A 27,624-nucleotide genomic window follows, 5' to 3' on the forward strand; every position below is an offset into this window, starting at 1 on the left:
TTTTTGGCTGCACCGCACAGCTTGTGGGATCTTAGTTCCCTGACCAGGGATTGAACCCACACCCTCGGTAGTGAAAGTGCAGAGTCCTAACCACTGGACCGCCAGGGAATTCCCTAGAAATTCTTTTAGTGAGGGTTCATTAGTAGTAACTTCTTTGTTTTTGTCTGAAAATATCTTTGTATCGACTTCTTTCTGAATGGTGACTTAACAGAATACACAAATCTAGATTGACAGTCACTGGCTTATCACTGCCCTGTCGTCTGTTAATTGCATGTGTGAAGTTATCTGTCCATCCAACTATGTTCCCTTCCTTTAAAGGCAGGTTACCTGCCATTACCTCTGGCTGGGTTTTAAATCTTCTCTTTGTCTTTGATGTTTTGCATCTTGATTATGATGTGGCTTTCTTTTTATTTATTCTGAATAGATATTGTGTGGTTTATGCTTTCATACATTTTTTAGAAGTTCACAGCCATTGTTTCTTTGAATAGGACTTCTCACACATTCTGCGTATTCTCGCCGTGTAGAAATCTGATTAGACATACATGAGGCCTTCTCACTCTCTCCTTCCAGGACTCCGAAACCCTCATATCTTTATCTCTGTCTCTAACATACATTCTTAATAATTTCTTCAGATCTCTTTTTCCATTCAGGAATTCTGTCTTCAGCAGCATCAAATCTACTATCCAGCCTACTCCTAGATTTTTAAGTTAATGCTTACATTTCTCATTTCCAGAAGTTTTGCTTAGTTCTTTTTCAAAATTGCCTGGTTAGTTTTGATAGTCTCTCGTTCCTTACACTTTGATTCATTGTGCTGTTTCTACCTAAGGGGAGTCACTTTGTTTACCACAAATGAAGTGTTGCCATGTGTGACTTTCGCTCAGGCTTGTCTGCAAAGTTTAAGTAAACCACACATTTGAGTTTTTGTTATCTGTACCAGAAGAGCAGTGTGCCTGAGGAAATACTTCATTTCACTTGGCTCTTTCATGCAATACCATCCCTCCGCCTTTCCTAGCATGTCAGACAGGAATGCAGACCCCTTGGTGATGTGTGCAGTGCCCAGTATGTATTCTTCTCCGCTTTTGTACCAGTGACAACCTGTATGTGACATTTTCTTTTGTTTTATTTTAAACAGAATGCCCATAATGCTACGTAGTTCAAACTGTGTTCTTACAGGAAAAACACCCGCAGAATTTGCCAAACTGAATGAATGTCCTTTAGATCCAGGTATGTGTGATTTCTTGGATTTGTGCCCCCTTCCCTTTTTCTTTTTTTTTCTTTTTCGTTTGTTTTGCTCTTGCTGTTGTTTCACCACTTTTCCTCAAAAACGATACCAGCCTTTCTGCTTTATAGTCAACTTGGGTAAAACTTTGCAAAACATTGAGAAATTCGGTTCCAACTTTATTCTATTAGTCTGTATTTTTAAAAGATATACCGTTTCCTCTTTTATTTCCTCTTTTATTGGGGTATTTATTAATACCCCAAGTTCTGATTTATTGCTGTGGTTTATCAGGCTTTCCTTTGTCTCTTTGCTCAGTGGTTTCTTTTGGTATGCTTAAAAATTCAAGAGTAATCTCACGAAGTTCCTTGTCTACCTCATCTGAAAAGTCACAAGTAGCTCACTTCAGGCTGTTTTAAATGCCATATAGAGGCAAAAAATGAAGGTCTTCTGTTTAAATTTTTTTAAGTTATATTTTTGTACTTATTTCTAGGCAGTATTTTTTTTAAGTTTCAAGCTTAGCACTTAACAGAAAGTTCTTTTAATTCCTTAATTCATGTTTCACATTGATTTAATTTATAGTTGCTGTACTCTAATTCCTTTAAATTTGCATAGATGTAGAATCCCAGAAGGTTTTGGAAAGAGGTTAACAAAGAACGTGACTTTATTAGAAACAGGATTTTGCATAAGTCAAATATATTGCCTTGTTTTTGCTTATATCCTGAAGGTAAAATGAAGTCTCACTTTATCCTGTTCTGAATTGTGTGCAAAAGTATGTCATAATGTTTTACGAGTTTTATTGAATATCGAATATTATTTTGGAAACCTAATCTTAATCTGCCATTGTCAATGATTTGTTAGAAAACTAAGAGCAAATTTTAGCTTATATTGAAGATTGTCAGTTAATTCTGTGCTTATAAAATCTGAAGACTAATTTATTTAACATTTTTTTCATTCACCTCTCATATATGTCAGCTGCTGGTGATCCATAGACCAATAAGATACGTTCCTTGCCTTCAAGAAGTTTATCATCTTGTGGTTCATTTGTATAAAATCATGTGCCGAGACTATTACCAATTCGTAAAACAGTATTGACAAACCCCTTCGAACTGAGTGATGGCCAGCACCGTGAGGTGATGGAATAGTGATCAGGAGATCACTGCCATTACTAGATCACACTATTGGAAGAATAGCTGGTGACACCTTTCTTGTTTCCCTTGGGCAGGGGGCTACTTCATTGTTAAAGGAGTAGAAAAAGTTATTCTTATCCAAGAGCAGCTGTCTAAGAACAGGATCATCGTGGAGGCTGACAGAAAAGGGGCTGTGGGTGCTTCAGTTACCAGGTATGGATAGCAGGGATGGTGTTCTTAAGAAATATTGATCATTCCATTAGTGTCAGATGATTATCGTTCAATACGGAGGTAGCCAGTTATTTCTCTCCAATAACAGGCAGTGCGATAGTTAAACTATCTGCATTCAATGAATTGTGTAAGTCTGTAAGCATAGAGTATTGATTTAAAATTTCCAGTGATGAAAGTGTGAGACATTGCTCAAAAGGCCATTAGTTATTTTATTCAAGTTGGACTTTACGTTAATCTGTAGCATTAAAGGAACTTTTAAAAAAGAAATTAAAAAAACACTCTTTAGTTTTTCATGTGCCTTTTCAGTCTTTTCACCATTTTACATATGTATTCCTACTCTGATATAATCAGAGACTATTTTATACTTAATGAATTGTATATCATGTACTTAACATTGTATTGTTAGACCAACCTCCTTGATAGTGTACTCATTTTTCTACAACAGTATCCCTTATATCACTCCTGTAACTTCTTTTCTCTGATTTATTATTATGTCATTTGAAATTTGGATGTTAATGAGTTCTGGGAATAAAAAAATGTGGCATAGTTAAAATGTCAGTATGCAGTAGAGTTTCTCTTCTGACAACCTACAGTGAACAGCTTGGCTTAGAGTTTCTGCATTTTTCCTTTCTGGTGGAGAGGCAGCTAACAATAGTGCCCATTTATTGAGCAGTTACTAGGAGCCAGGCAGTGTACTAGGTGCTTTATATATATTTAATTGTCACCTCAGCCCTCCAAGATAAGTGCTGTTATTTCCATCTGAGTAACAGGCCTTGAGCACAGGGTGACATCGATCTTGAGGAAGCCAGCATTTGAATCCAGATCTAATAATTCTGCAAGCCACATCTTCCTATTGTACGCAGCTTTTGAAGCCAGGGCAATCAGGACTTGAATCCCACAGTTGTTTACTAGCTCTGAGCTAGTTGGGGGAGTAGTTACTTAGCTTCTCTAAGCCTTGGTTTCCTCGTATGTGATTTGGGGGCAACACTTCGGAATAAGTCTTAGTATGTAGGAGATTAGAGCTAGTGTAAGTAGAGTGAGTAACAGTGCACACAGCATGTAGTGGGTGATCAGTATGTGTTATTATTGTGGTTGATTAAAGCTTGGAAATGTTCTTAAATCCACTAGGAAAATTACAGCTAACAGATCAATAGAAGGAGATTCCTTAGTTTCTTTTAGCTTCACTGTATGCCAAGATTGTAGGTATATTTTATTGGATTATTAGTTTAAAAACTCATAGTATTTATTCATGTCCGTGTAGTTTTCCCATTATAGTGTAGGCTCATTTTGAAGTTTTTCATTTCAAATGTATAAAATTGATCAGAAATATATCCCACACTAGATCAAAGCAATTCAGGTGGAATCAAAGTGAAGTAGGTCAAAATGAATTGGTGATTGTCACTCATTCACGCACAAAACTTCCACCATAATCTCAAAGCTAAAGAAACAATTCTGGTGTTTTAAAATGTTGATGGAAGTGGCGGTGGAGGCAGGAGAGGAGTTGTGTAAAAAGACACCTATTTGGAAGGACCTTATTGATCATTGTTGATCAATTGAATCTTATTGATTGGTGGTCATTTGCTACTGCATATTAACTAGCTTGGAACTAAGTGGGGATGTAGTTTAACCAACTTGTGTTTCCTTACAGCTCTACCCATGAGAAAAAAAGCAGAACTAATATGGCTGTGAAACAAGGACGATTTTACTTGAGGCATAATACTTTGTCAGAAGATATACCCATTGTCATCATATTTAAGGTGAGGCTGCAGGTATCTACTGAAAATTATAAAGAATTCTTTTTATGGTTTATTTTCATATGTAATTAGAAATTTGGAGCATAAGGAGTTCTAAGAATAAAAAGATTTGTGGCATAGAGAAGCTGTCAGTATTTAAAATTGAAAGCTAATAAGACTGGGGTTCAGGTGCTTTTAAAAGTAGTGATCTATTTTGTTTTTTTTAATAGATACATGGTAAAGAATTCCAAAGGTACAAAAGGGTATATAGTGATTAGTAAGCCTCCCACCCACCTGTACCTAACTGCAGTTATCCTACCAAAGGATACCACTGCTACTGGTTACTTGTGCATCTCTCTAGAGATAGTCTGTGCATATACAGCACATGAGTACGTAGTAGGTTTCTTTTCTGTTTTTTTTACTTAACATACATTGCACACTATTTTGCACTTAGCTTGTTTTCTTTTTTGTAACTTACATCTTGGAGATAGTGTTATATTAGTTCATACAGAGCTACCATGTTCTTTTTTTTTAAAATAAATAAATAAATTTATGTATGTATGTATGACTGTGTTGGGTCTTCGTTGCTGCACACAGGCTTTCTCTAGTTCTGGTGAGCGGGGGCTACTCTTCATTGCAGTGCGCGGGCTTCTCATTGTGATATCTTCTCTTGTTGCAGAGCATGGGCTCTAGGCACGCGGGCTTCAGTAGTGCCACAACTACTTGTTGCAGAGCACGGGCTCTAGGCACGTGGGCTCAGTAGTTGTGGCTCTCAGGCCCTATAGTGCAGGCTCAGTAGTTGTGGCGGACAGGCTTAGTTGCTCCATGGCATGTGGGATCTTCCCGGACCAGGGCTCAAACCCATGTCCCCTGCATTGGCAGGCAGATTCTTAACCACTGCGCCACCAGGGAAGCCCTACCATGTTCTTTTTAACCAAGGGTTCCATTTATGGGTGTACCATAATTTATTTATCCATTCCCTTATCAGTGGACATATACAGCTCTTACTATTACAGAGCTGCTGTAATATTTTATACAGGGCAAGGATATCTGTAGGCTAAGTTCCTAGCAGTGGAATTTTCTAGGTCAGAGAGTATGGACCAAGTTTTTTGTTCTTTTGTATGGACTTCAGGATTCTGGTGAATTTCTTCATATACACGAATCTTTAAAGCTGATTTATCTTGTTTGTGAATTGTTGACTTAGAACCCAAAAGACATTTTCCCATAGAAATAATATTTAAATGGTACAGTCTTCTCAGATAATTCTCAGATAATAGTGGCCCATTTAGCCTGCTCTGCGACTTAAATATTATACATATGCTATGAATGGTTATTTGTAGTATTAGTCATTAATCAAACAGAAAAATAGTCAACATTATGTGATACAGTTGATGCTCAGTAATTGCAGATTCTGTATTTGGCAATTCTCCTACTTGCTAAAATTTATTTGTAACCCCCAAATCATCATGTGTGGTGTGATTTTACTGTTATTCACAGACACGTGCAGGCACAGAGCAGCGAAAAATTCGAGTCACCAAATGCGTACATTCCCAGCTGAGATCAAACATGGGGATACCCTGCCTTCTCATTTCAGCTCTCGTACTACAAACAAATGCCCTTTTTGCAGTCTATTTAGTGCCATGTTTTTCAAATTTTTGTGCTTTTTGTAAGCGATCTTGTCATTTAAAATGGGCCCAGGCATGGTGCTGACATGCTGTGTAGTGTTTCTAATCACAAGAAGGCTGCAGTGTGCCTTACGGGGGAAAACGTGTGTGTTAGGTAAGCTTCATTCAGGAATGAGTTACAGTGCTGCTGAATGCAATCGCAATGTTAATGAGTCGACCATGATGTATATTAAATAAGATGTCTTTAAACAGAACACACATAAAACAAGGTTCTGTATTGATCAGTTGAAGAAAGTGTAACCGGAGGCTCACAAGAACCTAACTCTGCGTTTCTCCTGGGAACAATGTTTCACTGTTCACTAATTCAGTGTTTGCAGCAACTTTGTAGAACATGAGGTATATGGGTATAAAATGAATCTTGACAACTAGGTTGATTGAAATAAAGAGCTCAGGTTATTTGAGGAATTACTGAAAGATACTGGGTAATTCAGATAATTTTAGAGGTTGATAAGCCGCCAGTTGTTCACAGGTGTTGAATGGATATTGACAAGTCAGGTTCATTAACTCAGGACATATCTGTATTCTAAAAGCAATTACAAGAAGGAGGTTGTAGGAAATTTTTTTAATGCTTAGTATAGCTTAATGTGCTTTTGAGTTCTCTAAGTGAGATGATGCCATTTATTTTCTTTTTAGAATGATGATGATGATCGTAATAGCAGTACCATTATATTGGGGGGGGCAGAGAGAATTCTTAAATTTACCTTTTTATTACCTTTCTTCAAAGTTTATATTTTTTGTAATTATAATTTTTGTAAAAGGCAAAGTAGTTTTGTCTTTTTTTATAGGGATCCCACAGTGCTCAGCGCAGTATCTTGTGTACATAGTGGGATTTAGTGGATAACGAAAATTTTATCTATGTAAAATTACGTCTCCAGCAGAGGGCAGTATGTTACCATGCATCAGAAGGACTTTTATGGATGGTTTCAATGCTTGAAGGTGCATAGGACTGCTTTCCTTAGACCAGAAATTATAAATTAATTGTAATGCAGATAATCTTATATCACTCATATGGAAAATGGATCACTAGATACATGCATGCCTTAAAACCAGAAAATCTTTATTAAATACTTTTTTTGACTAGTTGACAAAAGTTTGATAAGACAGTTTCTTCTGTCAAATTTGTTTAATATTATGTTGTAAATGTATACATATATTTATAGTTGACTTATTAAATCCTTTTTAGAATGGTGCTATAAACTTACAGTGTGCATTTTTATGTAGCCAGTAGTTGAGATTTCAAACTTCTCCCTTTCTGATTATAAAATAGTCCTTGCATTGTAAAAATTCAGAAAGCCACTAAAAAGTATAAGTACTTTTTTGGATATATTTTTTTCAATACCTTTTTTCCTTTGCTTTCGTAATATACACATTGATTTTATTTTATTTTTTTCATTTAACAATGAATTGTGACTAGCTTTCCTCATCTATTAATAAAATCCACATCATTATTTTTAGTAGGTATTGTATTATAGAATGTGTGTATGTGGTATAATCTATTAAGCAAATTCCTATAGTGTGACATTTACATGTCATTTTTTTCCCCTAAGTTTTCACTCTTATACACAACTCTGGGGGTCCTTGTACATACATGTTTGTGCATGTTGCTGATTATTTTGTGAGACTTGATTCCTGGGCGTGGGATTATATATATTTTTAGAAACTTGGTGCATGTCATTAAATTTTTCTCCCGAAACGTATTCATTACATTTTAATCAGCAGTATATATGAATTAAAATAAATATTTAGAAATTTTCAGTTCAAGTAAATTGATTAAATTCATTGGTCACACATAGTCACTTTTTTTGGTCTCCCACAATAGGGATGTTTTAATAAACTTGTTTGATAACCACTCTTGAGACTTTCGCATCCGGGAGGGAGCATAGAATATTGGTATCTTAGAATCAGACTGATCTAGGTTGATTTCCAGCCTCTCCACTTATTAGCTATGTGTCCTTGGGCAGATTTCCCAATCTTCCGGAGTCTTGGATAACTATATCTAGTTAGTTATCCAAGTGAGCATTTCACCTAAGGGGATTGTTTGAAGAGCAAATGAGATAATATATATTTTGAACAGTAGACTGCGTAGAAAGACAATGCTATTTCTTTTTACTAAGTTCTCAGAAGCCCCGGAAAATAAAGTAGGATACGAGAAAAGTCACATCATTTCTCTTTTTGTGTTGTGTGGCCCTAACAGAGACCTTGACAGTCATTAGGACTTGATGGTTGTTGATTGTAGCCAACAATTGGCTAAAAGTGACAGAATCAGCAGGGTTTCCAGACTCCATGCTGAGTCTGAATATGACGGATAAAGCTTTTAAGGCCTAGATCAGCCTTATTAATGGACTTGAATCACTACAGACGTTCTCCTGCCCATGAATCTTCCCTACTTTACATTTGTATCCCTCAGTATTCAACAGTTGCACTATGATGGCATCTGTAGTTTTAAAAATTTTTATGTAAGAGAGGACAAATATCAAGGGTGTTGGGCATTGTATTATATTGAAATTTTTGATCTTTAAAGAGAAAAAAATTACAAAGTTAAAGTGGGCCATCACAGTTCTTTTATTATCTGCTAGGACTGCTTTTGGTATTGATAGGTTGACTTCTGTCTACTTTAAAGAAAAATAAGTGATCTCTGAATGTTAGATATTTTAACAACTTACCCGTTTCCCTTCTTCATGTAATATGTGTCAACATGTCACCGTTAGCTTACATATCATTCTCTTCTGCTCATTAATATTCTTCTTTCTGTCTCTAAAAATCACACTTTTAGTCATACTTAGTGGATATCCAAGGAGAAGACTTCCTGCCACTTTTTAAAGAGCACCTCCCCTTATTTTTGTTTTTATTGCTGATCACCAGACTGGGTGACCTTCTGCTGAAACGTATTATCTCTGCTATTTTTTCATAAGGTTATTGAATAGCATTCACTTTTTAAAAAAATTTTTATTTTATTTTTTACATCTTTATTGGAGTATAATTGTTTTACAGTGGTGTGTTAGTTTCTGCTTTATAACAAAGTGAATCAGTTATACATATACATATGTTCCCATATCTCCTCCCTCTTGCATCTCCCTCCCTCCCACCCTCCCTATCCCACCCCTCCAGGCAGTCACAAAGCACCAAGCTGATCTCCCTGTGCTATGCGGCTGCTTCCCACTAGCTATCTACCTTACGTTTGGTAGTGTATATATGTCCATGCCACTCTCTCACTTTGTCACAGCTTACCCTTCCCCCTCCCCATATCCTCAAGTCCATTCTCTAGTAGGTCTGTGTCTTTATTCCCGTCTTACCCCTAGGTTCTTCATGACATTTTTTTTCTTAGATTCCATATATATGTGTTAGCATACGCTATTTGTCTTTCTCTTTCTGACTTACTTCACTCTGTATGACAGACTCTAGGTCCATCCACCTCACTACAAATAACTCAATTTCGTTTCTTTTTATGGCTGAGTAATATTCCACTGTATATATGTGCCACATCTTCTTTATCCATTCATCCTATGATGGACACTTAGGTTGTTTCCATTTTCTGGCTATTGTAAATAGAGCTGCAATGAACATTTTGGTACATGACTCTTTTTGAATTATGGTTTTCTCAGGGTATATGCCCAGTAGTGGGATTGCTGGGTCATATGGTAGTTCTATTTGGAGTTTTTTAAGGAACCTCCATACTGTTCTCCATAGTGGCTGTACCAATTCACGTACCCACCAGCAGTGCAAGAGTGTTCCCTTTTCTCCACACCCTCTCCAGCATTCACTTTTGACTTATTAGTTAGGTGAAATGATTTCAGATATCTGGAGTACAAAGAGTTCCATATAAAGCTAGTTTTCAGATGTCTGAATTATGTCTGTAAAGCAAACTGGTTGGGCATTTTGCTGTCATTTCCATAGCAATATGTCATTTATTTGTAGCTGTGACTTCCCAAGGCTAAACAGTCATAAAGTCAGTTCCATCTTTGGAGCTGGAGCACAGTTGATGATAACCTGACTGAGTTATCACCCTGTATTTCAGTGATCTGTTATAGGAAGAGTTTAGGCCTTTTAGAGCAAAGCTTTGCCACTGATCATTCTTTATGCACATATGGTGTCATTTACTGTGTGCTTGGCATATCTTTGCTTCATAACTTAGAAATATTTGGTAGGCCTCAGTCTGTTTAGATTCACGTTAGGCCACTCGAGAGTTCTGTGCAATTATAAAATTACTGCCTAGATCAGCATCAGGACAACTTGAAGTGGCCATCCATATGTCAAATAAGGAAGGACTTTTTCATTATTAAACACCAAAAGAGGCAATCAAGTATATAGTCTTTTTAACCTGGAGATTAGTGAACTAAACAGTATTAAGTTAATATAGGTGGCATTCAGATGATTTAGATGTTAACTTGCCTAAAGAAAGGGGGCTCAACCAGAAAGCCACTGCCATTTCAACTCTAGGATTCTATTTATGTTTTAGTGAGACTTTTTCCTGCTGCTTGGTTTGCCATCTGTCCTGTATAGCAGCAGTCCCAAACCTTTTCTCACCAGGGACCAGTTTCGTGGAAGACAGTTTTTCCATGGATGGGGCAGCAGGGGGGATGGTCCAGGCGGTAATACAAGCGATGGGGAGTGATGCGGGGCGGCAGATGAAGCTTCCCCCGCTCGCCTGCCGCCCACCTCCTGCTGTGCGGCTCGGTTCCTAACAGGTCAAGACCAGTACCGGTCCACAGCCCAGGAGTTGGGGACCCCTGCTATATAGGTCTCTTTTTAGTGTTCTGGCTTTCTTCTGAGAAGGGAGGTGCATTAGTTACAAAGTTTCACATCAAAGGTTTTAGAGAAGGTGACTGCAAACTATTGCCTTAGTATTTTTTAAAAAAATGTTTTGGTTCCATTGAAACCCATATAACATTATTTTGAGAGATTGACAAGTAAAAATTAACTTATATTCTATTTAGCTTTTCACAGAGAAATATTCTCATCTGATGTTTCTGAGTGGCTACTTGGCAGACCAAGGAGGAAGTGCAGATGGTTCTACAGATACGCCATCACCATTGGAGTAGCTGCAACTCAGTGTGTTTGGTCAAAGGATAATCCAGTTTTTTGTTGTTGGTTTTCATTTGTTTAAAAATTAGAACCGATAATTTTTTAGGATTGCTTTCTTCTTTAATCCATGAAAGGCTAAATGTCTTAATGAATTTGTGTAATTTTTGGAGTTGGTGTCTAGTGTCCATTTGAATAAGTACATCGTATCAGAGATTAAGAAAACATGAAAATTAACATACAAAAAAGAGATCTGTATCCTTAGAACTTCTTTATTTGTTCACTAAACAAAACTTTTTTTGAACAAAACAAGTTATACACTTAAAATATATTTTTTTAAGTTCAGTAGATTTAATTCCCAAAGTTGGTCTATTAGTTATCTGTGCTGAATAACAAATTACAGCAGAGTCTCTGTTGGTGAGGGGTGAGGGCATGGCTTGGCTGAGTGCTTCTGGCTCAGGGTCGCTCATGAGTCGAGGTGTCAGCCAGGGCTACAGTGGTCTGAAGGCCAGATGACTGGAGCTACAGGGTGGCTCACCATCGGGGTAAGAGCCTCTGCTCCTCACCACTGGACCTTCCATGGATGCTTGAGTGTCTCCATGACATGGCTGCCGGCTGCCACAAGGGAGCCAGCAGGAAGCGGCAGTGCCTTCCATGACCGAGGCTCCAGAGTCATGCAGTCTTTTCCACCTTTTCTGTATAAATGAGTCATTAAGTTTAGCCCACACTCAAGGGGAGGAGAATTAGTCTTTACCTTTTGAAGAGAGTGTCAAAGAATTCGTGAACATTTTCAAAACCATCACAGTTGGCCTGAAAGGGACATAGCATCTATTTAACTGCCCCCCAAAGCTTCAAAACTTTAAATAAGCTTGCATCTGATCCTGAGGTATCCAAATCGAATCTTAAGATACAGACTACTAAAATTCAAATGTAGAGCTGTAGAATGTTGAGCTGGAAGGGGCCTGGTTGTGCCCTGTCGTGACAAATGAAGAAACTGGGGTGGAGGAGGTGACGTGTAATAGCGGTTGTCACGCCTGTTGTTGACATTCTCTCTTGGCTTTGGAGAGGTTCCCTTTCTGTTGTACTCAGGTTCGTGTTCTCCATGTTCTGCATCGGACTCAAAATTCCTTTCTCCTTCTCTCTCTCTCGTGTGTGGAGAAGAACTGAGAACTAGATCATTAAAGTTTAACTAGACAAGTACCCCTGGTTCTCTTTTCTCTGTGTAGCTAAAGGAAGAATTTTAATGCAAACATAACTTTCCCCTTCACTCCTCTGCCAAGAGAGGTTTACTGAGATTATGCTGTATTTCTTGATACGGCAGAATGCCAGGCAAATGTGTGAAGGAGTAAGCCTTAGTACCATATGGAATCTACAAAGACCTGCGTTGCCGGCTGCCACCTTGAAACACTTAAAGATAAGTGGGTTTGGGCTTCCCTGGTGGCGCAGTGGTTGAGAGTCCGCCTGCCAATGCAGGGGACACGGGTTCGTGCCCCGGTCCAGGAAGATCCCACATGCCGCGGAGCGGCTGGGCCCGTGAGCCATGGCCGCTGAGCCTGCGCGTCCGGAGCCTGTGCTCTGCAACGGGAGAGGCCACAACAGTGAGAGGCCTGTGAACCACAAAAAAAAAAAAAAAAAAGATAAGTGGGTTTCTTAAACCTGAGTGTGTTCTTGGTTTTATAAAAATCTCTTTAAAAACCTGCATCAAGTAGAGCTTGATATCTCTAGAATAGTGAAGTAAAACATCCGTTAAGAAAAATTCTTTTAGCCTGAAGGTGCATGATTTGACAGTTCTCAGAGAAATTAATCTTGTGGCAGAACTAACCGGGGTTCTGTTTATTTTCAGCCGTGCATATTTTCTGATTTACTGCTCTTTGCCTGTTGTTTTGGTTTTTTTTCAGTTTGCCTTTAACTGTGACCAGTGTCTCCACTATACCTCCCTACTTCTTTCTCATGGTGAAAATCATAGGATACTTTAAATTATAGAAGACAGTACACATACAAAAAGTGCTTGAGAATGTTTGTTTTCCTCTTCCTAATCAAAATTTCTGTTTCAGGTTCTTCTGCAGCTTGGGCTATGGCTGCCAATGCCAGGTGGCACCGTTTCTGAGAAAAGAGCTAGCTTTTGCTTAGAAGTAATACCCACAAACAATGCCAAATTAGCATAAGCAAATGTCAGTGAGTTAACACAAAGCCAACACTCATTCTATCTTTTCTTTCCTTCCTAGGCCATGGGTGTTGAGAGTGACCAGGAAATTGTGCAGATGATTGGAACAGAGGAGCACGTGATGGCTGCATTTGGGCCCAGTTTGGAAGAGTGCCAGAAAGCTCAGATTTTCACACAGATGCAGGTGTGTCTTTTCATGTTGTCCTTTGCTATGAAAGGGAATTGGAGATTTAATGCTGCTCATTGATAAAGCATCAGATGCAGTGACTTTTAAGGGTATAGGTTTGGGGAGGATGTTGGGGAGATGGGAGGAGTGGTAGAGAAGCTTTTTGACTCATTATTAGAGGGATTGGAGGAAGGAGTTTGCCTAGACAAATTATCAGCCTTTGGTGTGTAACTTAGAAGCGGGGGGACCAAGAGGCTTTTGTTCTGATAAAATAGCAACTACTCTTCTTTTCCTTATTTGCCTGAGTGATACAAGTTTTTAAACTACAGCAACTCTAGTGTAGAAGGTTTTTTTTTTTCATGTGTTTCTCTTTAATATTCCTTTTTATTCCCTACTTCCAGTTGCTTTCAGCATCCAGTTGTATGTGGTCTGTATCTCTTTTCCTGAATTCCCAGTGTGTCCAGCAAGAAACACCCAGGTTTAGAACCCCTTTACCACCACAGAGCCTTCGTTGACTTGCCTTGGGCACTACCAGTTGGAACCTGTGGATTGTAGGACAAGACTCAAAGATGAAGTTAGGGAACTGTATATATGTTAAACATAATCAAAATAATTGCACTTCCCTTCCTATGTGACAGGGAGCCCTAATTGCCATACTTAGGATTTTTAGTTATACATTTGTAAAGTGCTTTCCTAAGTGTAAATCAGTAGTGACGTTCCTCATAGTCATCCTGGGAGGCAGGAATTCCTTACTGTAGAAGCACAATGGACAATTCTTATATATCCATACATATATTGTCTGTTCTGTGGGTTGCTTACAAGGTATAAATTCCATGCTGCTTTTTTCTTGTCACCCAGGATATTATTAGAGATAGCATCTTATATCTGTTAGTATGTGTTCTGAAAAGTCAAACCAGTCTTGATATTTTCATAGACTGAGCCAAACATTTAGGAAGGTTGGTTGTCATATGTGAGTACATATAATTCAAAAGCACAAATCAGTAGGGATTATTCTTATCACTGCCTTCTTTTTCTGTAGTTAATTAACAGTCACCTCTAGTTATCAGGCAGGAGCATCAGGAAAAGTTGTTTGGATTTAGGAGATTCTAATTTTGCTCTTCATTGAAAGTGAAATATTTAGTGAATATGCATTTTTGTTATAAACTGAAATTACATTGTCCAGGGTCTCCAAGAACGTGAAGAGAAAACGTTAAGAAACACCAAGGAATTGGCTCAATTTTGGAAGATGCACTGTATGCTTTAAAGCTATATAATGCCTTGGAAGAACGATTTACCTTAATGCTACCCCCGTGGATTCAGTGAGATCCATTATTCATTTATTACAAACATCATTGTCGGTCAGATAGCCTTTTCATTGTAAAGCTATTTGAACAGGGGCTAAACAGTGGGTTGGAAAATCATTCATTTATTTCTCTTAAATAGGTACTGACAGAAAATTTTAGCTAACGGAACTAGAAAAGTTCAGTTAAAAGATGAGGAGAGGGGCTTCCCTGGTGGCGCAGTGGCTGAGAGTCCGCCTGCCGACACAGGGGACGCGGGTTCATGCCCCGGTCCGGGAAGATCCCACATGCTGCGGAGCAGCTGGGCCCGTGAGCCATAGCCACTGAGCCTGCACGTCCAGAGCCTGTGCTCTGCAACGGGAGAGGCCACAACAGTGAGAGGCCTGCGTACCGCAAAAAAAAAAAAAAAAAAAAAAAAGATGAGAATGTGCAGTTATTTAACTTAAGAAAGACAAACAAACGTTCCTAATGTGAGAAAGACAAACAGGAAGTAGAAGTTTGAGATGGCTTGTTCTCTGTATGCTGGATTAAAGCAAAGATTAATTATTTGCAACTGATGAAAGGTTACAGAGGCACAGGTAATGCAAAATGGTTGATAAATTGAACATATGAGTTAGGGTAACATGAATATTTTATGTTATTCTAATGGAAAATGTAGCAAGTACACTTTATCTTACGTAATAGAACTTCTGACGACATGGCACTTTAGTGGATTGCTTAAAATCTGTGTTTTGTTTTGTCTTTAATGCTTCCCTTTTCAGTGGTTCCTCCACTTCTGCTCACAAAGCCTTTTTGCTGTTATATTGGTCACGGATGTTTTACATTTTCATTGCCAGGGGTTCTGATAAATAGAGAAGAAATTAGTTATTACCTTTTTGGGAGGATAGGATGCACTAGGGGTGTCATCTTGGCCTGTTTATGAACAGATTGGGCTCTTACCCTAACCCTCACACTGTGAACCCCTGGCAACTTTATTAGGTATTCTAGGGAAAAGGTGACTTTCTGCTACATCAGAAAGAATACCAGGCTCCCCTGTGTTCCTCTGTTTCTTCCTCAAAGAAGTGAAGAATCTTTAGCCTCTTTCCCAAGGGAACTAGAAGACCAAATTTTTTTTTTTTTTTTTTTTTTTTTTGCGGTACGCAGGCCTCTCACTGTTGTGGCCTCTCCCGTTGCAGATCACAGGCTCCGGACACGCAGGCTCAGTGGCCATGGCTCACGGGCCCAGCTGCTCCGCGGCATGTGGGATCTTCCCGGACCGGGGCACGAACCCGTGTCCCCTGCATCGGCAGGTGGACTCTCAACCACTGAGCCACCAGGGTAGCCCTAGAAGACCAAAATTTAATGAAGACAGCTCAGTTTAGGGAAAACTGAAGTGCCTGTCTATTCGTGGTTCCCACCAACTGCTGACTTGCCTCCGTCAGTTACTTAGTTACTACTTACTGCTAGGTTACCCGCAGCTTGTGTTTTAAAGGTCTTAAGTTTATCTTACACTCTAAATGACCTTTTTTTTTAACCAGGGAAGATTCCTAGATTTGATGTCCAGTCTTAACAGAGGAGTTCCATTTAGTTCTAGGCACTATTTTAGTTGTTAGGAATCGAGGAAGAAGATGACATGTCATCTAGTAAGAGAGCCATACAGGTAAATAGACAATTAAAATATAGTGTGATCTGAACATGAATGGAAGTACTCAATTCTTTATACATAAGAAATTAAAATAGCACAGAGAAAGGAGTGTGGTTAGGAAAGGCTTCAAAGAGGAAGTGATACCCAATCTAGGTTTTGCAGCATGGAGAAGAAATTTCCCAGGCAGGTAACTGGGGACAGGAATTCCAGGATAAAGAATCATCCCTTTCTTCTAACTGAAAACCAGTTAAAAAAAAAAATGCATTCATTGCCTTTACAAAATAATAAGAACCACATTATCCTCTTCTTTTCAAACTTTTTTTTCTGGAAAAATTTCAACATATACAAAGTATACGGAATAGTATTATGAACCCCATGTGCCTATCACCCAGCTTCAACAATTAAAAACACTTTGCCCTTCTTGTTTCATCTAGATCTCTACCTCCTCCTCACCTATTACTTGATTAGTTTTTAATATTTCATTTTTTAGGTAAAATGTATATACACTGATAAGTACAAATCTTAATTTTTATAAGATATAGAATATTTCCATTACCCCAGAAAGTTCCCTCGTGCCCCTCCTAGTTAGTTTTCACTTCTGTTATCTTCTTCCCCCACTGATCTTATTTCTTCACCATAGATTAGTTTTGCCTGTTCTAGAATTTTATATATGGAATTATGCAGTGTAAACTTCTTGGTGTCCAGCTTTTTTTGTTGAGCGTATTGTCTTAGATTCAGCCAAGTTGTTCCTCTTTATGTCATCTATCCACGTGGTCTGTTCCTTTTTATTGTTTTTTTTGTTTTCTGTGTGGGTTTTTTTTGTCTTTTTTTTTTTTAATTTGGCCACACTGCACAGCTTGCAGGTTCTTACTTCCCCAACTAGGGATTGAACCTGCACCCCTGCAGTGAAAGCACAGAGTCCTAACCGCTGGACCACCAGGGAATTCCCATGTTCCTTTTTATTGCTGAGTAGTGTTCCATTGTATGAATATACCACAGTTTGTTATCTTTTCCTGTTGATGGACGTTTGGTTTGTTTCACTCTTTTCCTGTTATGAATAAAACTGCCCTAAACGTTTGTGTACAAGTCTCTGCCTGAACAGTTTGGCATTTCTTTTGGATAAATACCTAGGCGTAGAATTGCTGGATCAAAAAGCAGTTGTGTATGTAACTTTTATAAAGTTGGAACTGCCAGATCTTTTTCCAAAGTGATGGTACCGTTTTGCAGTACCCCCAGCTGTGTCTGAGAGTTCTGATTGCTTCACATCCTCACCAACATTCAGTGTTGTCAGTCTTTTTAACTTTAGCTATTCTAGTGGGTGTTTGGTGGTATCTCATTGTGGTTTTAATCATGCATCTTCCAGATGACTAAGGATGTTGAACACTTTTTCATGTGCTTATCGACTTCCTTTGTGAGGTGTCTGTCCAAATCTTTCGCTCGTTTTCCTTATTGAGTTGCCTTTTTATTATTGAATTTCAGAGTCCTCTTTAAAAAATATAAATATAAAATTAAAATTAAAAAAATATGTACATATATCCTGGATATAAATCCCTTGTCAGGTTTATGTATTGCAGGCATTTTCTCCCAGCCTATTACTTCCCTATTCATTATCTTAACTGTGATGAACAGTTTTTAATTTTGATAAAGTCTGATTATCAGTAGGGTGTTTTTATTTGTTTTTTTAATGGTTATTGATTTCCATTTAAAGAAATCTTTGCCTACCCCAAGAGCAGTAACATATTCTCCTATGTTTTATTCTGGAAGCATTATAGTTTTACTTTTTATGTTTATGTCTAAAATCCATCTTAAACTAATTTTCTATTTGGTGTGAAATAAGGGTCAAGGTTAATTTTTTACTTTATGGGTATTTAGTTGTTTTGACATCATTTATTGAAAAGACTTTCCTTCGCCCATTGAATTGCTTTGGCACTTTTGTCAAAAATCAATTGACCATAAAAGTTGGTTTATTTCCGTTTGTCCTTACCCTCGCATCACACTGTCTTGATTACTATAGCTTTATAGTTGAAATCACGTAATGTAAATCCTCTGACTTTTTCAGGATTGTTTCGGCTGTTCTTTTTCATTTCCATATATATTTTGGAATCAATCAATTTTTGTTTTTTAAAAAGCCTGCCAGGAGTATAATTAGCAATTATGATATATCTCTTGGTCAGTTTGGAGAGAATTTTAACAGTAAGCCATCTTAACGCTATTATATGTTCCAGTCCATGAAAATGGCATAACCCTCAATTTATTTAGGTTTTGTTTTCTTTCAGCAGTGCTTTGTTAATTTCAGGATAGAGGTCATACATGGTGTAATTCCTTCTTCAGGGGAAAAACTACTACTCCAAAGCATTAACTATAGACTGTGGTGCTCTCTGGGAGGAAGATTGATGGCTGATACATCTATTTCCTCTGTATTTTCTAAATTTCCTACAATGATCATGTATCAATTTTATAGTAAGAAAACAAATTATAAAATAAAAAGGGAACCAGTATATTAAATAGCATGTAAATGCTTCTTTGTCATTGGTTTATGACAAATGTTGATTTTTGACTAGGACCAATCCAGCTTTCTCTATAACCAGGATCCTTGTCTGTTTTGCTTATAGTGTCATGTATGAGTAGTTTAACAAATTCTCTCTGATGATGTCATTCAAACATTATTATGAATATATTCTGTCTTTTCCAGGCTTTAAAATATATAGGGAACAAAGTAAGAAGGCAAAGGATGTGGGGAGGTGGACCAAAGAAAACCAAAATAGAAGAAGCAAGAGAGCTGCTGGCTTCTACCATTCTGACCCATGTACCAGTGAGTAACCCCTTTGCAACTGAATAATGATCGTCGTGGGGTCCGTGCATTTCTGTTAAAGAATTTTGAATGCAAGTTTACATTAATTAAAGTATAGCTCCTTAAGAAAAGAGAGAATCCTAAAGAGGACTATCCAGAGGACTGCCCTGGAAATAGTCTTCCATTATCAATAGTTTATTTGTACTTAGAGAATGTTAGCTGTATTGTATCATCATCATGTTTACTCTCTCGGTTCTTCTTTCAATCCAAAATTACAGTTTTTTTATATTCATGTATATAGTAGCACTGCTACTAGATTTCTCCTTTTGAAGGACAGGGATGGTGTCTTAGATATTTTTAAATAACTTAAAACGAGCTTACAGTGCCTTGCCCACATGGATACTTTTTTTTTAAATTGTGGTAAAATATACATAACATAAAATTTACCTATTTTTAAAAAATTTTATTTATTTATTTATTTTTGGCTGTGTTGGGTCTTTGTTTCTGCATGCAGGCTTCCTCTAGTTGTGGCGAGCAGGGGCTACTCTTCGTTGTGGTGCACAGGCTTCTCATTGTTGTGGCTTCTCTTGTTGCGGAGCACGAGCTCTAGGTGCATGGGCTTCAGTAGTTGTGGCACACGGGCTCAGTAGTTGTGGCTCATGGGCTCTAGAGCGCAGGCTCAGTAGTTATGGCACACGGGCTGGACCAGGGCTCAAACTCGTGTCCCCTGCGTTACGAGGTGGATTCTTAACCACTGCGCCACCTGGGAAGTCCCAAAAATTTACCTTTTTTTTTTTTTTTTTTTTTTTTTTTTTGCGGTACGCGGGCCTCTTACTGTTGTGGCCTCTCCCGTTGCGGAGCACAGGCTCCGGACGCGCAGGCTCAGCGGCCATGGCTCACGGGCCCAGCCGCTCCGCGGCATGTGGGATCTTCCCGGACCGGGGCATGAACCCGTGTCCCCTGTATCGGCAGGCGGACTCTCAACCACTGCGCCACCAGGGAAGCCCCCATTTTTATATGTACATTTCTGAGGCATTAGGTACATTCTCAATGTTATGTTACCATCACTACCATAGATACTTATTAAAATATTGGATGGGCTTATCTGCTAGACCTTGAATTTTAGAGTTCACATTGTCCAGCCTCCTTCACTTACAGTGAAGATGCCCAGGTCTGGCAAAGCTAGATGATTTACCTTGTCATCCAGCTGGTTAGTTGTCAGAGAGAGAGAGAACTAGAATCCCATCTTCTGACCCTTAATATTTATTTTTTTAAATTAACTTATTATTAAACAGAGATCAGCCATGTTGGCAAGAGTCGTTCTTCCCCCACTCCCATTTAATATATATGCTACTCTTTCTAAGTTATAAAATTATTTGTTAGTCAGACTATCTTGTTAACCAAACAGTCTGGTTTTTGATGAATTAGCATGTGTATTATGCACTATGATCTAATTCAGGGATTGCAGACACTACATTCAGGGGCTGATTATAAATAAAGGAAAGTTGAAGGAACTGCAGAAGTGAACAGTGACCACCTAAACTGAATCTTAATGATTGTTTTCTTATTTTGAAACACCTTCTTAGCCAAATAATATGGGTCTCTGATTCTGCCCTTTGGCTGCCACTCATTTATGCTTATCCTTGATCTAATTCAAAGAATTAGAAAACTCTTAATGTTAAAGCTGTGTCTGAACTGAATTTTAGGTGATTAGAAAAACAGTTTATGGGCTTCCCTGGTGGCGCAGTGGTTGAGAGTCTGCCTGCCAATGCAGGGGACACGGGTTCGTGCCCCGGTCCGGGAAGATCCCACATGCCGCGGAGTGGCTGGGCCCGTGAGCCATGGCCGCTGAGCCTGCGCATCCGGAGCCTGTGTTCTGCAACGGGAGAGGCCACAACAGTGAGAGGCCCGCGTACTGCAAAAAAAAAAAAAACGCAAAAATGAGTAGTGGAAATAACAAGGGCTTCAGAGCCAGAGAGACAAGGGTTCAAACTGGGTTTCTTAACTTCCTAGCTGATTTACTTTGGGCAAATCTTAACTTTTCTAAGCTTCAGTTTTCTCATCTGAACAATGAAACTAATACCATTGTGCCAATTCAGTGATAGGGTGCACATAAAGCTCCATGGTTTGCTGGCTCCCAGACATGGCCATCACGTCTCCATTGGGGCCTCACTTAGCTTTGTACAACAGCTGAGGAGACCTTTTGGTTAAAGAAGCCTTAGCTGATAGAATGCTGGCTATACCAAAATTTATTTATGTAAATTGATAAAGCTGAACATTGGTACTTTTGTGTGGTTGCAGTGGGCCTAAGCTACCGTTTCTATAGTTTTGTTAGGGCTTCCCTGGTGGCACAGTGGTTAAGAATCCACCTCGTAACACGGGACATGGGTTCGAGCCCTGGTCTGGGAAAATCCCACATGCCATGGAGCAACTAAGCCCGTGAGCCACAACTACTGAGCCCGCGTGCTACAACTACTGAAGCCTGTGTGCCTAGAGCCTATGCTCCGCAACAAGAGAAGCCACTGCAATGAGAAGCCTGTGCACCGCAATGAAGAGTAGCCCCTGCTCGCTGCAACTAGAGAAAGCCCCTGCGCAGCAACGAAGACCCAACGCAGCCAAAAATAAATAAATAAAATAAATACATTTTTTAAAAAAAGAAGTTTTGTTATATATGATCCAGTGAGGAGTAAAGTCAGAATAGATAAACCAAGAAAAGACCTTCATTTTCCAGAATGGTTTAGGACGGTATTTACCTAAGAATACTGTTAGAGGTGATTTTAGATTATATAAGGACATTTTTCTTGAAATAATTACGTACTTATTAGAAAAAATACAACTAGCACATTAAATCCATTTCTGTGATATTTAGGATTTTATGGTATTATTGTATAGATGAAGCTTACTTAAAAATGAGTTGTTTAAAGTTGACAAAAAATATTAAATAATTAGGACTTTAAGTGTTACAGAGATATGACAATAATCATGATGGTGGTACTTGAATGACTAAAATGTAGAAAGCACTGGTTCAGATATATCTACATAGAGGGAGAGAGATAGGCAGGATGCTCAGCAGTCCCTACACTTGTACTTGAGGCTTTGGCTCCGAAGCCCAGCCTCTCAGTTCCTTGGAAGTGAGAGTTTTTCAGACTACGTAGTAGAGTCAGCATCACCTGAGAACTTGCCAGAAGTTCTTGGACTCTACCATAGACATACTGAGTCAGACTCTCTGGGAGTGGGGCCCAGCAATCTGTTCTAACAGGCCCTGCAATAATTATGATGCACACTAAAATTTGGAAACCACTGCTCTAAGGGTTTCCCCAAGATGCCTAAGACCTCTTTTTTCCTCCAAGATAATATTAAAAGGACTCCAGAGTTTTGGCGCTAACAATTCTGTTTCAGTGTTCCAAGCTCATTTGGTAGGTCTTTTTTCTCTCCCTCTTTCAGATGGTTCACAAAGGGATAACGGAACTATTATTGGCATTCTACCAAAAAGTGATGTCAGCTACTAGATTAAAGGATTCCCACTCTCCATATCAGTAGGAAAAATGGACTCAGTATTAACTTATTTTTTCAATTTAGACCTAAGGTTTACTTTTCAGCATATAGTAGTTTAAAAAGGGGGGAACGGCAAAATGAGTTAATGTTCAAGTGCCTTTTAAAGTGCAGTGGGGCATCTGCTGTAAATATCCATATTTATTTCTACTTATAAATGTCTTGAGAGAGTCTCCCACTATTTATGCAAAATAAACACGTGATTCGGACTTTGTTAAAAGTTGAAAATTTGGTTAATGAAAATTGGCTTCATTTTTTTCATTAACAAAAAAAGTAAATACAACTAGAAGAGTTACATGTTCAATGTAACTCACCACATTAAAATCAGAAAAAAAAAATAAATTAGATGTATCTGAATGGAGGACCATACAGTTTGTAAATACCAACTGCGAATGTAAATTACTTATAGCTACTCAAAGACTGGGTTCTTCTGCTCAGTGTTGTGGTAGTTGGTGTTAGGGTTATAGGGTTTTTTTGTTTGTTTATTTGTTTGTTTGAGGATGGACCAGAGACTTTTCTTTTTGAAGATCTAGATTTATTCCAACCTTTCCTATTGATGTAATTGTTTTGTGAGTACAAGATGACAAAATAGCTTTTAGGGCTGCTTTTTCTCTTACCAGATTCCAAAATTAACACATTTCTCTTAACACATTCTAAAGTTCTCAGTAATAGAAAGGGGATAAATTGACCTAATGAAGATGTGAAACTTCCTTTGAAGGAGAATGAACTTTTGGAAACATATACAGAATTTCTAACATCCTATATCATTTAGTGTAATTCCTTAGCAGCAACAGAAGAATGTGTGAAGGAGACCGGTTGCTGTTCTTTAATCTGTCAGTGATAAACTTAATAGGATATCATTGGGATCTTAATGATTAAGGAAAGTAAAACAAATTTTATAATATGAATTTTCTATAGTCAAGCCTACAAAATGTTCCTTAGAATTGGCAGAAGCTTAGTCCATGCTCTCAGAACTCATCGTTTAGGTTGTAGAGAAAGAATTTACCTAGTTACCTAAGGTTTTTGTCTACCCAAACAAACCAGTGCAATGATTTAACCAGTTCTGATATAACTTACTGATTGGGCCAGATTTGTTTATGTAGATTTCAGTTGTAGAAGAGAAGATTGAATAGAACATTTGCAGCAAATTTATTCATCAGTCTGTTGATTCGTTCCATAGATATTTGGTGAGTCCTGACAATATACCATTCCTGTTATTTATTGCTGCATAACAAATATTTCCAAAATTTAATGGCTTGAGATAACAGTTTTTTGCTCTCTCTCATGGTTCTCTGGTTTGACTGGGCTCGGTGGTGGGGAAGGAGGTTCTCAGTTTGGGTCTCATGAAGTTGCAGACAGACAGCAGCTGAGGATGGAGTCATCCAAAGGCTCGACTGGGGTGGACATCCAAGATGCGTCTTCACGCATATCTCTGGCTCCTCATTGCTTTTCCAAGTGGCCCTTTTCTCCCCAACAAAATTTCCTAGACTTCTCACATGGTACTTCAGGACTTTAAGAAAAAGGAAGTGGAAACTTCTAGTTTACAGGCCAACCCAAAGTGGGTGATGGACTCCACCTCTTAATGAAGGAATGGCATAAAACATATAGGGAGGGAAGGAGTTGATGGTGGTCATCTTTGAAGAAAAGTTACCACAGGTATTGAGTACAAAGATGAAAAGTCATCATCTCAGCTCTCAGGAAGTTTATAGACTAGTTGAATTTCTTTGAATGGGGAGAATCAAAACAGTTCATTATTTTCTTATTTAAATATGATAACATTGACTGTTTTCTTGAGGCACCTTAAATTTTAATGTGCATTGTCTCAGAAATTTTCTCTGATTTCTGAATTACAGGTTAAAGAATTCAATTTCCGAGCCAAATGTATCTATACCGCAGTGATGGTGCGAAGAGTAATTCTGGCCCAAGGAGATAATAAAGTTGACGACAGAGATTATTATGGTAACAAGCGATTGGAGTTGGCAGGACAGGTGATTTAATTATTTTATGTCAGGAATCTTATTTTATTTTCCTCAATAAAAATTAATTTAGTGTTTATTTTAGATAGGAGGAAGAGATGGTTGAATGGAATATAGGTTTTGTATATTTGGAGTATAAACATTCACACATGACTTACTATCTCTGACTTAACAATTGCTATGAAAACTCTTAGTTCTTTAAATATGTTAATAGTGTTACCTATATTATATCTTTTTTTGAGATGTTTACCCTCATTCTGTTTAATGTAGGACATGATGTATGGCTTTAAGTAATATCATTTATTCAGTTAACAAATATTTATTAAACTCCTATCGTGTGCCAGGCATAGTTCTAGAAACTGGTATACAGGGAAAATAAGACAAAGGTCCCTTTTCTCTTAGTCCATATAGTCTAGTGAGAGAGATAGACAATAAATAAGTAAACAATCCCCTCACTTTTTTGGTGATGTAGTAGAAGTAGGTTAGTGAGGACATCTTTTATCTCATTTTCAGTCTTAGCCTGATAAATTTTATCTTATTTTGAGAGTATGTATCCCCTTCAACTGGGTAACAGGTGTCTAAAACTTTGAAACTTCATGTTTCAGCATTTAAATCAGAAATTCCCTTTAAATCAAACAGCTAGAATATAGACCTGGCCTCTTTTGATATTTTCTCTCTGTTTTATTTATTTAGTTGGTTGGTTGGCCGGTTGCACTGGGTCTCAGTTGTGGTGGGTCTTAGTTGCGGCAGGCAGGCTCCTTAGTTGTGGCTCCAGGGCTCTTTAGTTGCAGTTTGCCAGCTCCTTAGTTGCAGCACGTGGGCTCCTTGTTTGCAGCAGGTGGGCTCCTTACTTGTGGCATGCAAACTCTTAGTTGCAGCATGCGTGTGGGATCTAGTTCCTTGACCAGGGATTGAACCCAGGCCCTCTGCACTGGGAGTGCAGAGTCTTATCCACTGTGCCACCAGGGAAGTCCCTATCTTTGGTTTTAAAAAAGTGCCTTGGTGTGGTGGTCTCTGTTAATATCCTACTTAAGGCTCACTAAGTTCTTAAGTCTGTAAATTTATATCTAATCAAATTTGAGACATTTTTAGTCTTTATTTCTTTAAATATCTTTTTTGTACTATTCTTTCTTCTCCTTCTGACTCATTATATTGTTAGGCCCTTTGGTATTAAGGCTCTGTTGATTTTTTTTTCAATTTTACTCTCTTTTTCAGATTGGATAATTTCTACTGATCTATTTTCAGGTTCCCTTACTTTTTCTTATGTTGTCTCTAATATGCTATTACACTCATCCAGTTAATTTTTTAGTTTAGATATTGTATTTTTCAGTTGTAGAAATTTCATTTGGGTATATTTTCTCTACTGAGATTTCTTGTTTGTTTATTCATCACAACCATATTTTCATTTACACCCTTGAACTTTAACAGCTGTTTTAGAATTCTGGTCTAATTCCAACATATCAATCATCTCCGGATCAATTTCTTGATTAAATTTTCTCTTGAGTATGGGTCATGTTCTCCTTTTTGTTCATGTGTGTAACAATCTTGGATTGTATCCTGATGGACATTGTGGATGATGAATGGTAGAGACTCGGGATTCTCTTTTATTCCTCTGAAGAATGTTTGTTTTTTGTTTGTTTTAAGGCATTTAACTTGGCTGTAAACCTCTGAATCCTGTCTCCTTGCAGCAAACAGCTGAAACATTCTGTATAGTTCTTTCAACCATAGCTGGACTGTAAGATGTTCCTTCCCCCATTCTTGTGGTTATTTGTCTTACCAATTTAAGCAAGTATTTTTAATTTTTAAAGAACAATGTTATGATTAAAAAATAATGTAACAGTAAACATTATAAAAGCAGCAGATATTAAAATAAAACTAATAATACACAGTAAAAATGTTTTTAAAACATTTAACATTTAACAAAAAACATTTAACATAACATATTAGCACAGTAAAAAGACTTTAAAACAATTACAAGGAAGTTTACAGTGAAAATGAGTCTTTCTCCCACTCTGACCCCCCCCACCCTTTCACCTGACCCAGTTCTCAGTTCCTCCCTCCAGTAGTGGTTACTTTTCCCTTCATCTCCTCTATCCTTCCAGAGACACCCTATGCATATACAAATATCTTTATTAACTGGCTTTTTAAAGTTTTACTGTTGGAAGCTCGTGGCTTGTGGACATTCAGGCCTGTGTGAATTTATGCTAAGTTTTCTGGCCTCCTTTGGGGTCCTTTGTCAAGGGCAAGTTTGGAGTCAGACTTTGCAGTTTTAGAAGAAATCACATAAAGGAACATTTTGTCCTCATTAGTATGAAACGTATATTCAAAGCAGTATGTCTGCTTACTTAGTGGGGATTTAATCATTAAATGTGTGTGTTGCCACAGAATTTGACATATGCCTGCTTTTGTGTATGTGCTTTTTAGTTATGAAAATTTTCCTGTATATAGGACTATATATAACACGTATGTGTGTTTGTGTATTAAGACTCAATAAAGCAGATATTCACGTGTCCCAACTCAAGAGTGAACACAGCATTAGTATGTTTGAATCTTTTTATGTGCTTTCTGTGATTCTCACCTGCCCCTCCCATCTGTCTGTTCTGGAGGCTCTGGCCAGGTGCCTGCCTATTTACCTGGTGCAAAGCCATCCCAACACATTCCTGAGCATTTACTGTGAGATTCGGTGAAGCACAGGTCCATTTCCCGGGAGCATCCCTCAGCAGGCCTGAGCTTCAGGTGTGAGTTTCAAGATTTTTAAAGCATGAAGTCTTACTCAGAATCCCAATATTGAAACAGGTAAAAGTTGAGCCTCTCTGGTTGAGGTGGGGTATAAGGGCTTGTTTCTCTGCCTGTTTGCCCTTCCCCTGAAACTCCTCTGTGAAGTTCATAAACACAGTCTTACTGCTCTACAGAACCAGGTGTAGACTTTTTTTTTTTGGCCCCGAGGCATGTGGGATCTTAGCTCCCTGACCAGCGATCGATCCTGCACCCCCTGCACTGGAAGGTGAAGTCTTAACCACTGGACCGCCAGGGAAG

The 27,624-nt window shown here is 38.2% G+C and overlaps 1 protein-coding gene across 4 annotated transcripts in view; it reads left to right on the plus strand.

The window, feature by feature from the left end:
• Window positions 1–27,624, plus strand: part of POLR3B (RNA polymerase III subunit B) — a 122,572-nt gene that overhangs the window by 15,710 nt on the left and 79,238 nt on the right. For all 4 annotated transcript variants that reach the window (XM_033427562.2, XM_033427561.2, XM_004269423.3 and 1 more), the window contains exons 7-12: window positions 1,133–1,224; window positions 2,442–2,559; window positions 4,226–4,334; window positions 13,240–13,362; window positions 18,962–19,081; window positions 24,466–24,600. In XM_033427562.2, coding sequence (XP_033283453.1) covers window positions 1,133–1,224; window positions 2,442–2,559; window positions 4,226–4,334; window positions 13,240–13,362; window positions 18,962–19,081; window positions 24,466–24,600 — 697 coding nt within the window. The remainder of the gene's footprint in view (window positions 1–1,132; window positions 1,225–2,441; window positions 2,560–4,225; window positions 4,335–13,239; window positions 13,363–18,961; window positions 19,082–24,465; window positions 24,601–27,624) is intronic.

Source organism: Orcinus orca, chromosome 11 (genome assembly GCF_937001465.1).
Source record: "Orcinus orca chromosome 11, mOrcOrc1.1, whole genome shotgun sequence".
NCBI classification, from domain to species: Eukaryota; Metazoa; Chordata; class Mammalia; order Artiodactyla; family Delphinidae; genus Orcinus; species Orcinus orca.